The sequence below is a fragment of the Rhinoderma darwinii genome, chromosome 4 (genome assembly GCF_050947455.1).
Source record: "Rhinoderma darwinii isolate aRhiDar2 chromosome 4, aRhiDar2.hap1, whole genome shotgun sequence".
Lineage (NCBI taxonomy): Eukaryota > Metazoa > Chordata > Amphibia > Anura > Rhinodermatidae > Rhinoderma > Rhinoderma darwinii.
Genome location: NC_134690.1, coordinates 8,199,339 through 8,215,436, shown reverse-complemented (window position 1 = coordinate 8,215,436; position 16,098 = coordinate 8,199,339). Strand labels below are relative to the sequence as shown.

At 50.9% G+C, this 16,098-nt stretch overlaps 2 protein-coding genes across 5 annotated transcripts in view; one reads left to right on the top strand and one right to left on the bottom strand.

Annotated features, from left to right (window-relative positions):
- LOC142759005 (uncharacterized) overlaps nt 1-6,460 on the top strand; it is a 26,514-nt gene extending 20,054 nt beyond the window's left edge. For 2 of the 4 annotated variants that reach the window (XM_075860791.1, XM_075860790.1), the window contains exons 2-8: nt 1-9; nt 101-227; nt 943-1,026; nt 1,151-1,285; nt 1,447-1,533; nt 1,738-1,890; nt 2,845-6,460. The exon at nt 1-9 is cut by the window's left edge and continues 56 nt beyond it. In XM_075860791.1, coding sequence (XP_075716906.1) covers nt 1-9; nt 101-227; nt 943-1,026; nt 1,151-1,285; nt 1,447-1,533; nt 1,738-1,890; nt 2,845-3,962 — 1,713 coding nt within the window. In that variant the 3' untranslated portion in view covers nt 3,963-6,460. The remainder of the gene's footprint in view (nt 10-100; nt 228-942; nt 1,027-1,150; nt 1,286-1,446; nt 1,534-1,737; nt 1,891-2,844) is intronic. The other 2 variants (XM_075860792.1, XM_075860793.1) reach the window with 2 other exon arrangements.
- Nucleotides 6,461-11,587: 5,127 nt separating this feature from the next.
- Nucleotides 11,588-16,098, bottom strand: part of LOC142759003 (uncharacterized) — a 66,361-nt gene continuing 61,850 nt past the window's right edge. The window contains exons 11-12 of the mRNA XM_075860787.1: nt 15,222-15,314; nt 11,588-13,184 (exon numbers count right to left, since the gene is read on the bottom strand). Coding sequence (XP_075716902.1) covers nt 12,697-13,184; nt 15,222-15,314 — 581 coding nt within the window. The 3' untranslated portion in view covers nt 11,588-12,696. The remainder of the gene's footprint in view (nt 13,185-15,221; nt 15,315-16,098) is intronic.

Genomic DNA, 16,098 nt, shown 5'->3' with positions numbered 1-16,098 from the left:
TCTGCCATGGTAAGAAGTTGAGACTTGTGTCCTGGGCCTTGTAGTTTATCGGCAGCAGCCGGTGTGTGATCGGTGATCGCCCTTTCCGCGGTCTCTCTAGGTGACGGTGACGTTTCATGACGTGGCCGCCTGCTTTGAGGAGGATGACTGGGACGTGATGGAGGAGTGGCAGCGAGAGCTGTACAGGAACGCCATGAAGGAGATTCACCGTGCCCTGCGGGATCTGGGTATAAGAGCTCCCTCTGGTGGAGGTTATAGGGCATTACATCACTTCTGACCAAAAGGTCGCCCTCTGCTGATTGCAATGGGGTATTACCACGCTGCCTCTGCCTTAATAATAATAATAATAATAATAATCTTTATTTATATAGCGCCAACATATTACGCAGCACTTTACAATTTAGAGGGAACATGAAACAAACAATATCAGACATTACATAGTGACAAAGTTCATTTACAATTCAAACCTGGGGAGTGAGGACCCTGCTCGCAAGAGCTTACAATCTATGAGGACATAAGGGAGACACAAAGTGTCTTTATAGCATTAGTCCGCATCCTGTTTTTTTTTTTTATCAGCTGAACCACCCCAAATCCCTGCTGTAATATCACCTGTAAAGTGGCCGTCCTGCGGGTTCTGATAAATTCAAGTAATCGTAGCGCGAACCGCAACAAAAAAATAATCTATCCTAGACGCTCACGTTCTCAGTGGTGGCGTTACTGCAGATGAACGTACTGATCTTCATTTATGTCATGATTAACAGTGGTTACATCCAGAGCTGCCTTCACAATTCTTATACTCCAGTCGCATCCAGAGCTGCGTTCAGATATTATACTTAAATTATATCCAGTGCTACATTTACAATTCTTATACTCCAGCCACACCCAGAGCTGCGTTCACAACTCTTGTACTCGCCACTGACCCACGATGCTTCATGTTTGCAGGTTACCGGATCCTGAACCCAGAGCTGCTGGTGAAGATTGAGAAGCCGGGTGAGCGCGGGCGCAGCTGCGGTAACCCGTCAACAAGTGAGTGCGACCCGTATCGCCGCACGGTCAGTGTATAGCGCTCGGTGGTGGAGGCGTAACGTTCTGTGGAGATGCGGCCGGCCGTGCGACCTCTTCATGCGTGTCTCTCGTGTCGCACTCACAGGTGGCGGCGGCGGCGGCGTGCTCGTCCCGGACATCCTGCTAAAAATCGAACGCCGTGAACTGGGCGAATCTTTTCCCGGGACAATTGTGGAGAGGAGACGGTCACTGCCGGAGTCCAGCCGAGGTCGGCTCGCAGGTGATACGTAAGACGCTGTGCGTGAGGATCATGTGACAGTCACATGATGGTGGGGCTTAGTGGAGGAAGGGGATTACCAGAGATGAGCGCCCTCTTGGGGGGGGTCAGTAGCTACGTGATGACTGCGCTCCATGTGACCCCAGGTCTTTGTTTCGCCACAGGCAGTAGAGTGCGGAAACCTGAACGTCCGATGAAGGTGAAGCAGGAGAACGACGCGTTTTACTCTGACGCCGAATCCGAGGACAAAGGTGAGTGACTTCCGATGGTCCCGACGTTGGTCATAGGAGTGGCCGATCCAGTTTCACTAAATCACCTGCTCCGGTAAAGTAGCGCCTTACACTATAACAGCATCTGCGCACGTGGGTGGGGTTGGTTATATTGTTGCGTTGTTTAGCTCTGCACCGTTCCTTGTCTTACGTGTTCATTGAGCGTCTTCTGCATTCTGTTTTCAGCTGCGTCGTCGTCTCCAAGCGATGTTGTGGTCGTCGTAAAGCAAGAGGATGCGGAGGACGCGCAGGAAGGAGAGGCAGCGGCGGTGGCAGAGCTAAACCACGAGGGTGAGCGGCAGCCCCGAGACGACGGAGGACCTCCTGACCCCGCCATGAGTGCGTGACGGTCACCAGTCCGGCTTCTTTCCTTTATCGGGATGGGAATGGGGGAGAGGGGGTCATGTATTGTGCAGTAAGTTGGTGGAGTTTCCCCCCAGAGAGCTCAGACCTCCCCTACCTCCAGTTACACTAACTGTAAGCTATCACTGCTGCTATGTTATAGATACAGTGGAGCTGCAGCCCGGTCACCGTCTCTACAAGCCGGCTGTCTGACGTTACCCTCCCCCTTCCTCATGCTGGAATCAGTGCAGAGGCTGCAGGAATCACAGGACTTCATTAGCTGGGAGGTTCCTGCCACAGACAGGCAGCTTGTAATCCCTGTGGTGGCACAGTACATATAGCTCTGCCCTGTACCGTAGGGAGGTCCTACCAGACACCCAATCATTACATGCACATCAGTAATAAAGCGTCTGCTGATTGGCTCTACTTCCTCTTCGGCTGTTCGCTGTGGCCAATCAGGTGGTTTACCAGTGACATGTGCATTCTGATTGGCTGCAGTATTGCGAGTCAATTGGGGTTTCACGTTACAGTGATCCAAGAAAGACCCTTGTAATATGCGGGACCACCGTACAGTGACTGACACTACATCTCCTGCAATACAGCACAGCAGGGCATGCTCTTTACTATAGATTCTGAACCAGCAGCTAGGTTTAATACTGCGCTACCTGAGAGCTAACAGGAAACCAGCAGAAGTGTAAATGCAGCTCCAGTTGTACAATATCATTAAGAATGTGGCTCTGGATGTGACTGGAGTATACTTGTCAGTGCAGCTTCTGATGTGACTGGAGTATACTTGTCAGTGCAGCTTCTGATGTGACTACAGTATCATTGAGAATAAATCTCTGAGTGTGACTGGGGTATAATTGTGAATGCAGCTCTGGATGTGAGTGGAGTATAGGTCAGAGCATTTACCACGATTAATTTATGATACTATTTTGTTTCTCTCACCAGAGCTTGACCAGGAGAGGGGCCCCGACGACCTGACCCCTGACGTCCCCACAAAGATGTTAAGCCCCTCCCGCTTGATCAGCCCTGATAGAGACAGTGCGTTTCTGTTTTCAGACACCGCTCTGAACAGGCCCCTCACCCAGGAATACTCGCTGGAGAACACACTGGAATTTGAGAAGTATCTAAGCAGCCTGACGCACCCTGCCCTCCTGATGAGGGAGCGACAGCGGCCGACGCGCAGCGAGTTTGACTGCGGCTTCTACGAGAATTACAGCATCCACAGCAAACAGCGCCTGATGCTGATGGGGGAGAAGCGCTACCGCTGCTCCGAATGTGGCAAGGGCTTCACCAGGAACTCCCACCTGAAGGCACACCGCCGGATCCACACCGGGGAGAGGCCCTACCAGTGCTCAGAGTGCAGCAAGACCTTCAGCGAGAACTCCCACTTAACCGTCCACCTGCGCGTCCACTCTGGTGAGAAACGCTACAAGTGCAATATGTGCGACAAGAGCTTCAGCGAGAACTCCAACCTCATCGTCCACCAACGAATCCACACCGGGGAGAAGCCCTACAAGTGCCCTGAATGCGACCTCTGCTTCAGCCAGCACTCCAGCCTGGTGCGGCACCGGCGCAAGCACTCCGGGGCACGGCCGTATAAGTGTGCCCACTGCGAAAAGACTTTCAGCCAGAAGGGTCACCTCAGCAACCACATCCGGACGCACACCGGCGAGCGGCCCTACAAGTGCTCCGAGTGCGGCAAGTGCTTCAGCGAACATTCACACCTGACCGGGCACCAGAAGATCCACACGGGGGAGAAGCCCTACACCTGCAATGTTTGCCACAAGGGCTTCAGCAAGATCTCCAACCTGAAGGCCCACCAGCAGATTCACACGGGCTACCGGCCTTACATCTGCTCCCAATGCGGTAAGAGCTTCACCCAGCACTCCACCCTGGTGCGACACCAGAGGGTCCATGACGGCAAACTGGACTCCTTCTGGAGGAAACTTTACGAGGTGGAGGCTGCTCAAGACCTCTCCTGGAAAGTTGACCTCAGCCCGGACTGTCCTGAGGGCCGAGGAACCAGTGAGGAACTGAACGGTCACCCCGGCCAGAAGTGTTGACCTCTTGAGAAATCCTTGTACAATCTCCTATGAATGTTCAGAGCTGCTCGCCCCCACCATCCGGAGTCGCCCCCTTCTGTCTGGTTGTGATAGGTTATATCGGATTCTGGGGAAGTTGGGCGACCACCACTATAGTGTCCATTACTGGTCACGCAGCCCATATCATCGACTGAGAGATCGGACGCTCCGTCAATGTGAAGTTTTGGCTTTCACTATTTAATTTATTTTTTTGTATTGAAGCTGCGATGTTATTTATTCATTATCCCGGATCTGACGCCTTGTCCCGGATGCGGAGCCGAGTCTTCTAGTGAGATGGAAGGATTCACTGTGGACTCAAACCTGATGCGTGTAGAGCCGGCCGTCCACATGACTCCCACCCTGTTAATATACAGACTTAGCTCTACTGAATGTTTGCGGTGATTCCTGGGGGAGGGGGAGCCACTATATTATTGGTGCCATCCGATCACACATCCATACACTATATAATAAAGAGGCCTTATACTACCTGCTTTACAGCAGACATAAAGTAAGACTCTGCTAGAGCGGATAGAATCCTCATCCCCCTCCTCATCTCAGCCACTTATCATCTATCCCTTCCTCATCCCCTCCTTATCCTCTTCTCTTCCTCCCACTCCTCTTCATCCTCTCCTCATCTTTTCCGTATCTTATCCCCTGCTCATCTTTTTATCCCATCCCCTCCTTTATAACCATTCTCTTCTCCCGCTATAATCATCTCTTTCGCTCCTCATCCCCCTCCTCTCTGGATGTAATAAAAAGTCCAGCTTTACTGTGATTGTACAGGATACGTTTTCCAGAAACTACTTGTGATTCTGTTACGTCGTACTCCAGTCGCATTCAGCGCGACCTTATCCCCCGACGTCACAGCGCGACCTTATCCCCCGACGTCACAGCGCGACCTTATCCCCCGACGTCACAGCGCGACCTTATCCCCCGACGTCTGACCCCACACAATATACGATGACATCACAATATCGCAACGCAATTTTATCCCCAGAGATCACGGCCCGACCTTATCTGCCGAAATCAGAGACTGACATGCCCTCATCCCATAACATCCCAGCCCGACATTATTGCCCGATCTCGTCTCCCGACATCAGATCTTGGCTCCTCTGGCAGCAGCTACTTGCAAACAAAAGGATCGGGCATGTTCAAATTCAACAGCTCGATTCTCTCCCCCAACGTCTGCCATCAGGGTCGGGACACTTCCATACACAACTTTAAACATCACATCCTGACTTTTTCCCATAACATCACAGCCCAGCATCATCCCCCGACACCATAGCCCGAGCTTATCCCCTGACATCATCCCCCGCCATCACAGCCCAGCATCATCCCCCGCCATCACAGCCCAGCATCATCCCCCGACATCACAGCCCAGCATCATCCCCCGACATCACAGCCCAGCATCATCCCCCGACATCACAGCCCAGCATCATCCCCCGACATCACAGCCCAGCATCATCCCCCGACATCACAGCCCAGCATCATCCCCCGACATCACAGCCCAGCATCATCCCCCGACATCACAGCCCAGCATCATCCCCCGACATCACAGCCCAGCATCATCCCCCGACATCACAGCCCAGCATCATCCCCCGACATCACAGCCCAGCATCATCCCCCGACATCATAGCCCGAGCTTATCCCCTGACATCATAGCCCGAGCTTATCCCCTGACATCACAGCCCAGCATCATCCCCTGACATCACATCACAGCCCAGCATCATCCCCTGACATCATAGCCTGAGCTTATCCCCTGACATCATAGCCCGAGCTTATCCCCTGACATCATCCCCCGCCATCACAGCCCAGCATCATCCCCTGACATCACAGCCCGAGCTTATCCCCCCGACGTCACATCCCGACCTTGTCCCATAACCTCACACCACAATCTTATGACTAAGCTCCGCGTGTGACTGGAGTACGATCAGACACGATGTAAATCAAGACCAGAAAAAGAGAAGACAAAGATTGACATAGTTACTCCGTGTTACATGTGAATTATAATAAAGTGAACTCTTTGACCACAGGACCTCCCCATAGAGGGAGCCGGGATTACACCTTGTGTATTTTGGTGGTTGTAGGTGATGGTCATGGTTGGGAAGTGTAACTATTATCATCACCACCTTGTTTTTAGATCTAATGTCACGTGTTGTTTATTCTCATAATATATCTTTAGAGGAGACAGAGAGCAAAATAACCTGTCGTCCCTCACACAGCCATAGAATTACATGGTAACATTTTATCTGCCTGCAGACACCACTAGGGGGAGCTCAATGCATACAGATTTATACCTATGAATATACACTCCGTGTTGAAATTACAAGACCAACAAGGACGAGCTGTAAGGTTCTGCACATGGAGGAAGCGGTAGGTATCACATTTTCAAGCACCGAGCTCCAATCTGTGGCATGTGGGGGGCATAAAAGTCAGATTGAAAGCAAAGGTTTTTTAGTCACATTAAACCCCAAAAATCAGATCGTGTGGTGGGATGATTGTGCGATGCCTCCTGCATAGCGAAGCGCCAGTTATCGACACTTTGCAAAATGAGAGGGACAAAATCCTTGATTTGAGGGACCTTGGTTTATCGCTAGCTAGGCCGAGATGTCAGCGCTGTTCAACGTTGCGTGTCCCGGAGGTTGGCAGAACAACAAGGAATGGGAAAGACAGCAAGAGGTGCGCGGAGACGAACCTCTGCGCAGACGGATCGTCTGATTGGTAGAATGGCGCGTAGTGATCAATTCTGTACTGCAAGTGAATTTGGATGTCACATCCCAAGCCTAGGGCAGCAACCAGTGTCCACACAAACCATCAGAAGGCGCTAGCGCGACATTGGGCTGCGAGCCGAACGACCAGCTACACGTGTTACATTGACAACACAGCAACTGGATGCCAACCGGCAAAAAAAAACTATTTACCGACTACTGTGAACAGGTTAAATTTCAAATCTGTATTAAGCTATGAAAGCAGATAGACGAAGCACATAAATGGATTCAAATGTAGCACGCGTGCTGCCGGAGTGGGATCGGTATAGGGCGATGCTGAATAGGTACGTGTAGTAGTAGTAGTAGGCGGCCCTTGAATGCATTGGACGCCAGCGGCTGCAGAACGCTATAGCCACACTGACTGCCAAGTAACGGTGGATCCAGCACGAGCTAATGACATCATTCACCCCCGTATCCCTGAGGACGTTACATATGTAGTGAAACGCGTCGGGGGCTTTTTTGAATTTTAATGACGTGCTCTTCTGCTGGATCCACCGTTACTTGGCAGTCAGTGTGGCTATAGCGTTCTGCAGCCATTTTAATAAATTTATGAGGTTCGTCTATTTGCTTTCACAGCTTAATACAGATTTTGAATTTAACCTGTTCATGGTAGTCGGGAAATAGTTTTTTTTTGCCGGTTGGCATCCAGTTGCTGTGTGTTTATAATGTTCCCCCTCCGACTACCAGGGTCTCTTTTTGTTTTTGTCCATTGACAACACGTCACTGCTTTCAAAGGCTGGAATGGAGGTCTATCCTCTTCAGCGATGAGTCCCGCTTTTGTCTCGAACGCAATGATCGCCGGAGATTGGTCTGGAGACCACGTGGGCAGCGCCATGAAGAGGCCTTCACAAGGGAACATCACACTGGTATTACTCCCCGGATTATGGTGTGGGTGGCATAATCTAGGGTAGCCAGACCCCTCTAGTCTTCATCCCAGGTACACCGACAGCTCAGCGTTACATTGATTTGGTCGTGGAGCCAGTGGTGCGGCCATTTCCCCAGAAGCCATTTTTCAACAGGGTCACGCCAGGCTGCATGTTGCTCGTGCTGCTATGAGCGGCCTGCGTGGCCGTAACGTGGTACCATGGCCTGCAGCGTCCCTGGATTTGTCTCCCATCGAGCACATCTGGGACGTTATTGGTCGGTAATTGTAAAAGGAGCTGCAGCCAGTCTTGATAATTTGCGTGCCCAGTGCATTCAGCGCGGCAGAACATTCCTCAGACAACCATTAATAACCTCATTGATATCACGCCGAGGCCTGGACGTGCGAGTATTTCTGCGTGTTGCTGCTTATACTCGAATATTGGAATATTTTGTTTACATTTTTTTACCATTTGCATATCATTAACATATCTACCGATCCTGTGATCTCCACAATGCCAAAACTTTTCCTTCTTGGTGTCGCAATTTCAACGTTGAGGAGTGTAAATCCATCTACAACTAGCTCCCCCTAGTGGAAGGGCATGTCAAAAACCTCATTCATACCTTTTACTTACAGGTTATCACCAAAACCCAACACATGAACGGGGCCTGTGAAGACGGAGGGTGTGTTTTGTTTTTTTTGTTCCTTTTTACGTGTGGCACCATAATGTAGCTCAGGGGTCTCAAGCACGCGGGCCGCATGCGGCCCCTGGGGCTGTCATCTGGGGCCTGCGGGACACAGCCGCTAGTATCGGCTCTGCTCCGAGACTCTGGAATTCCCTGACATCACTGTCCACATATGAACAGCGATGTCTGGGGCTTCCCCAGAGCCGGAGTCCCGAGCAGAGCGCTTGTGTCGGCTCTGCTCCGGGACTCTGTGGAATTCCCTGACATCGCTGTCCACATATGAACCGCGATGTCTGGGGCTTCCCCAGAGCCGGAGTCCCGGGCAGAGCGCTAGTACAGGCTCTGCTCCGAGACTCTGTGGAATTCCCAGACATCGCTGCCCATATATGGACAGTGTCAGGGTCTTGCCCAGAGCGGAGCAGAGCGCTGGTGTCGGCTCTGCTCCGGGACTCTGTGGAATTCCCTGACATCGCTGTCCACATATGAACAGCGATGTCTGGGGCTTCCCCAGAGCCGGAGTCCCGGGCAGAGCGCTAGTATAGGCTCTGCTCCGGAATTCCCTGACATATCTGCCCATATATGGACGGTGTGTCAGGGTCTTCCCCAGAGCCGGAGTCCCGGGCAGAGCGCTAGTATCGGCTCTGCTCCGGGACTCTGGGGAAGCCTCTGACATCGCTGCCCATACATCGACAATGATGTCAGGGGCTTTCCCAGAGCAGGAGTCCCAGTGATGTCAGGAGCACAGCTGGAGTCCCGGGAAGAGCCTACTAGCGCTATGCCTGGGACTCCAGCTCTGGGGTTGCCCCTGACATCTCTGTCCATATATGGACAGTGATGTCAGGAGCAGAGCTGGAATCCCAGGCAGAGTGCCAGAAGCGGCTCTGCTCCGGGACTCCAGCTCTGGGCAAGCCCCTGACATCACTGGGGCAGCCTCTACAGAGGGTGTGTGGCAGTATCTGAAGAGGACACTGGCATTATCTAGGGGTGTGTTGCATTATCTACAGAGGGCACGGTGGCCTTATCTACAGAGGGCACTGTGGCCTTATCTACAGAGGGCACTGTGGCCTTATCTAGGGGTGTGTTGCATTATCCACAGAGGGCACTGTGGCAGCATCCACAGAGGGCACTGCGGCACTATCTAAAAAGGGGCTGCCCAATCTTGACATGTGTGCTGAGCCACCGGACTGCATTTAGCGACACTTAAACTGGAAAGCTGGATTGTTGAAATAAGCACGTGGAGAAATATCTCAAATTTTAAACCTAGCGCTATTATTCTAGTAATATAGTGTTATAGTAGTTCAAATAACGAACTGATTAACAATAATTTTGTATTGTATCAAATATGGGCACCGATCAGGAACCGCTAGGAATAAGCCCGCGGTGATCGAGACGATCACAATTTGCTGTGTAAGAAAGTTTGGGGGGACACCGGGCGAGCAGCTTGACCCGCCTCTGAGTTACCAATAATTAGTCTGATTCACCGTGAGGAGCAGCTCTTTTATTTGTCTGTTTATTGGACATATTGTGAACCCTAGAGGTTAGCCGCTTGTCTCTGACACATGAGAAGATAAGCTGTGATCGCATCCAGCCGCGGACAGGGACGTCCTATGGAGTTCACCCACTCTTGACGTCACAGCGCTGTTATAACAAGGACTCCAGAATCTTCTCCGGTTCCGTCTCGGGGGATTGTTGCCTCCTCCGTTAGGAGGGTCTCACGAACGTCACTCTCTGGATGGAGACGAGCGCTTGGATATGAAATGGACTGGAGACGTCGAGTTTCAGCTTCATTCAGAAGAATAAGACTTCACGCTCCTCCAGAATTACCAGGAGATCCCAGCTGAAAAAGAGAAACATCAGGGAGAACGCAAATGTCTTACACAGCCAATGTTACGTGTTATGCTCCAATCACATCCAAAGCTGCATTCATGATTCTGCTAGCTGCCAACTGTACTTGCAGATATTCATGATGACGCCGATCACATAGTAATGAGGGCGTCAAAAGTCGACTCAAATCATGAGGATCACTTGGCGGTAGCTCTGTTCTCTCGTTCCTGTACTGCAGGATGTGAACAGGAGCAGGTGAGTATACACTGTTATGGGGAAACTATGGTGGTCACTGTTATGAGGGCACTGTGGATGATATCTTATAGAAGCATTGGGGTTGTCACTATTATGGGAATTTTGGTGGTCACTGTTATAGGGGTACAGTGGATGGAACTTTTACAGTAGCACTGTGATGGGGGCACTGTGAATGTCACTATTATAAGGGCACTGGCTGTTACAGGGTACTGTGGATGGCAGTGTTATGGGGCATGGTGGATGTTACTGTGATGGAGCGCTGTGGCTGGCAGTGTTATGGGGGCACTGTGGCTGTTCGGGGGGTACTGGGGATGGCAGTGTTATGGGGCATGGTGGATGTTACTGTGGAGCGCTGTGGCTGGCAGTGTTATGGGGGCACTGTGGCTGTTCGGGGGGTACTGGGGATGGCAGTGTTATGGGTGCACTGGGGATGGCAGTGTTATGGGGCACTGGATGCCACTGTTATGGGGTACAATGGCTGACAATGTTATGGGGCACTGCGGTTGTTACAATTATGGGGCCATTGTTGCTAATAATATGGGGGGCACATTTTGCAAGATTTGAATGGTCCTGACCCCCATACATGTCTAATAGAAGAGATATAAATTGAAAACTTACTCTGGTGAGAATTGGAGTAGTCGTCCTGGTTGGGCAGCCCAATGATGAAGGTCGAGTTGCTGGACAGGACTCCGGATGGCACTTGCTGCCACCCGGTCTGTGTATTCGGTGTAAATATTCCCGCTGCGCACTGCGATCCTAACAGAAACGAGTCCCGTTCTAACAATTTACAATTTGTTGAACTGGACTGTCGCCCTGGTCTCCACGCGTTTCACTGGACGGTCGCCCTGGTCACTACGCATTTCACTGGACTGTCTTCAGCCAAGAAACTTCCTCCCCGTTCCCTGTAAGGGTATGTGCACACACACTAATTACGTCCGTAATTGACATACGTATTTCGGCCGCAAGTCCCGGACCGAACACAGTGCAGGGAGCCGGGCTCCTAGCATCATAGTTATGTACGATGCTAGGAGTCCCTGCCTCTCTGCAGGACAACTGTCCCGTACTGTAATCATGTTTTCAGTACAGGACAGTAGTTCCACGGAGAGGCAGGGACTCCTAGCATCGTACATAACTATGATGCTAGGAGCCCGGCTCCCTGCACTGTGTTCGGTCCGGGACTTGCGGCCGAAATACGTCCGTCAATTACGGACGTAATTAGTGTGTGTGCACATACCCTAACAAGAATTGAAGGCGCCACAAAGCACCCAGGGCCACGTATCAAGGAGGCGGAGAACGGCGGCACAGGTGACATCCAAACTAAATGTTACCGGACAATTCATAAACTGGAGTGAAGGCCGATGTCTGGGACTTCACAAAACTGGGCACTACGCCTAAAGTCCACGCGCTGAGCAGAATATCATTTATTGTTTCCTGTTATCAGCCATCTCAGGCTGGGGAGACTGTAGTGTTCTTCAATGGGATGAGGAGCAGGAAGTGATCAAAAAACCTCCCCTCCCCCACGATCATAATTCGAGAACTTTGATCTTCGAGCCCTTTTACGTGCCCACAGAGGCCGAACCTGAAGCTCCTGGGCCCCAATGCAAAATCTGTAGCAGGATCAGTCCCCTGCCCACCACGTGTCACTTATAACACTCGTGTCTTCTTATGTGGCAGTGGGGTCTTTGGTCCCCCTTATGCACCAGGGTCTGGGTGTGACTGTGTACAGTGTATTGTAAATTGCTCATTTATTAAAGCCCCCAGAACAGACTCCTTAGGACTTCAATTTCCCCAAATCTATGGGGGTCATGTAGGACTTCTCGGCTCTTCAGATATTCCAATGGAGCTCACATGCCATCACAGGGCCATAAATGTGTCAAGGTGCCCACCGTTACGTATTCGGAGATGTTGGTCAGTGAAGAGGCATACACAGCAATATATCCGCAAGGATCGGTGCGATTTTTCCAGTGGAAACTTGTACCGATCATAGAAAACCTGACGCAGTTACGACTCATGGGATGAATTTCCATTGGCCGTGCATCCCCTAAACACAATGATGATCGTTAGTGATCGGCTTGTGGGGTTGGTTAGTGGGTGCAATCACCCTCTCTAGTTTAGCTTCATTATTAGATGTCCTAACTTACAGGAATTTGTCCCCTCCATTGCTCCTCACCTTTCCCATCTTCGGCTTTTGTCTACCTTCATCCTATCTCAATCATATTTACGACAAAAAAATAAATACCCCCTCCCCCAAAGCTTCTTAATGTTTTTTTTTTTTTAATCTATAATATAAAGTAGAAGGTGACAGTGGCCTTGATGTCCGTCTAGAAGTTCTGTAGCCGGCCACCTAGATGGGTCCGTTGATGAGTCTTCAGATGATGGGACTGGACGAAGCTCTTGGAGCACTGAGTGCACTTGTAAGGTCGTTCTCCCGTGTGAATTCGCTGATGAACCTTCAGGATTGAGTTCTTGATGAACTTTTTGCCGCACACTGTGCAATGGTAGGGCTTCTCTCCCGTGTGAACTCTCTGGTGAACCATGAGTTCGTAGGGTTGTCGGAAAGTCTTCACGCAGTGACGGCAGTGGTATGGTCTTCCCCCGGTGTGACTTATCTGGTGTCTCAGGAAACGGGATAGGTCTGAGAAGGATTTTGGGCACTCGTTGCACTGGTATGGCCTGTCCCTTCTGTGCTGGGGCAGCGGCGATAGGATGCCAACGTGATTGTGCCAACTGCTCCACTTATAAAATGAGCCGTTGAGGAAGCACTGTGTGCCAGCTGGCCCGTCCTCTGCCGTGATCTCTTGTCTTTTCTCTGTTAAATCAAAGACATAAATATATTACAGAGGGAACGCTCACATCTCCAGATACCACTCGTCAGGATTGAATATAGGACCACCAAGTCTACGAGGTAACATTCCCCTGTGACCTGATTTGTGGACATTGGGGGAAGTCGATTCGACTAGTTGATAATTTTTTTTACTGAATACAGGCAAAACTATGCAAATGTTCCTCTGGATAGTGAAATAATGGACCAGTTTAGTCTCCTTTAGTCAATTCTACCCTCATATACCAACTTCAGGACTTGACATTAACCTACACTGACGGCCTGGCTGCTATGGACTAAGAGGAGTGTTCGTTCCGGATTCTATCCACATGGCGGCAATGACCGATTAACATTGGGGAGAGATTTTACGAAGAATCTCGCTAGTAAAATGTACTAATAAGGACCATCTACAACGTGCTTGGAGATGGGAGTAAGGTATCGACCACAATGTGGAAAGGTTTAGGAAGATACGGCCGACTTGGGCAAGGTTTGACGAGTGGGTAAGACCTGGGTGTGGTTGGAACATGTATGGTCACATCTGTGCATGGTACGGGAGAGTTTGGGCACAAATAAGCTGATTTCTGCACCATTTTACCAGACCTGGACATGGTTTAGGTAGACCATGGAATGGTTAGGCAGACCAGCATATGATTTGGGCACATATGGGCTGAATTAGGCATGGTTTAGGTAGATATGGCCAGTCCTGATCATTGTTTATGTAGTTATGGCTAGTCCCGGGCATGGTTTAGGTAGATATAGCTGGTCCTGGGCATGGTTTAGGTAGGTACGGCCGGTCCTGGGCATGGTTTAGATAGGTATGGCCGGGGCCGGACATGGTTTAGGTAGCTATGGCCGGTCCTGGGCATGGTTTAGGTAGGTATGGCCGGTCCAGGGCATGGTTTAGGTAGCTATGGCCGGTCCTGGGCATGGTTTAGGTAGGTATGGCCAGTCCCGGGCATGGTTTAGGTAGATATGGCCGGTCCCGGGCATGGTTTAGGTAGATATGGCCGGTCCCGGGCATGGTTTAGGTAGATATGGCCGGTCCCGGGCATGGTTTAGGTAGATATGGCCGGTCCCGGGCAAGGTTTAGGTAGATATGGCCGGTCCCGGGCATGGTTTAGGTAGATATGGCCGGTCCCGGGCATGGTTTAGGCAGATATGGCCGGTCCCGGGCATGGTTTAGGCAGATATGGCCGGTCCCGGGCATGGTTTAGGCAGATATGGCCGGTCCCGGGCATGGTTTAGGTAGATATTGCCGTTCCCGGGCATGGTTTAGGCAGATATGGCCGTTCCCGGGCATGGTTTAGGCAGATATGGCCGTTCCCGGGCATGGTTTAGGTAGATATGGCCGGTCCCGGGCATGGTTTAGGTAGATATGGCCGGTCCCGGGCATGGTTTAGGTAGATATGGCCGGTCCCGGGCATGGTTTAGGCAGATATGGCCGATCCTGGGCATGGTTTAGGCAGATATGGCCGGTCCAGGGCATGGTTTAGGCAGATATGGCCGGTCCCGGGCATGGTTTAGGTAGATATGGCCGGTCCCGGGCATGGTTTAGGTAGATATGGCCGGTCCCGGGCATGGTTTAGGCAGATATGGCCGGTCCCGGGCATGGTTTAGGCAGATATGGCCGGTCTTGGGCATGGTTTAGGTAGCTATTGCCGTTCCCGGGCATGGTTTAGGCAGATATGGCCGTTCCCGGGCATGGTTTAGGTAGATATGGCCGGTCCCGAGCATGGTTTAGGTAGATATGGCCGGTCCTGGGCATGGTTTAGGTAGATTTGGCCGGTTCTCGGCATGGTTTAGGTAGATTTGGCCGGTTCTGGGCATGGTTTAGGTAGATATGGCCGGTCCCGGGCATGGTTTGGGTAGATATGGCTGGTCCTGGGCATGGTTTAGGTAGATATGGCTGGTCCTTGGCATGGTTTGGGTAGATATGGCTGGTCCTGGGCATGGTGTGGGCTTATTCTGGAATAATGAATGTGTGGCGTGGAATCCTCTAATGCCAGTGTACGTCTCACCATTCACCTTGGTTGGAACATTCTGTGGTTTCCGTGTCTTCAGGCGTCTGGTTTATCCACATTTCCGTAATCTCTTGTATCCTGGAGGTTGAATTACTGTCTATGGAGCAAGAGAGAAGAAAAGAAGGTGAATTCTGTGCAGGATTATGGTCTTCTGCCATCTGTGCCAACACATTGAGATGACCTAGCGGACGTCATAGGGGAGTGCCAGGGATGGAATACGGCACGTGACCGGTGACCATCACTCATGAGCAGTTTTACCTCAATACGCTTTATATTAACCCTCTAGTCTTCTCAAATTCTTACATAAAACCTGTCAAAACATAACATTGTAATCCGATACCCCAAAGCGAGGAGTTCTGGCTCTCGGACCTGGCCCGGCATCATCTCCCACGGTTTCCATACTTTATAATAACCAAGTGTGGATTTCATTCATTTCAATGCAACAAAGAACCGGCCCCGTGCCGAGACCCCGTAGTGTGGGGCAAGGGAACTTAACGGCAACGTGAGACCCTTTCTGTTACCGATTTCTATTGGTCGGATGGTCTCGTTAGAGTAGATGCGGAGAATCGGGGGCCATAACCCCTTTATTGGCCACATCGGGTGAAACACCTGTGAATCAATGGCCGGGGCGTCTGTCCAGCAACACATGAGCTCCACGATCTCAATACTGGGAAATGATTGGCGTCTGATATGTTCATGGAGAAGTCGCTGTAAAATAAATCTCACTACATGTTCTTTGCCAGTTCTCTGGACGCAGCCAGCAGTGTAAAGAATGGAGGATTTAATTTGGGCTCTCATGGGTGCGTCCAAGGTCACGCCTATATGCACACACGTAGATATACTATCTCCTCATCTGCGAATATTCGTATGATCTACATATG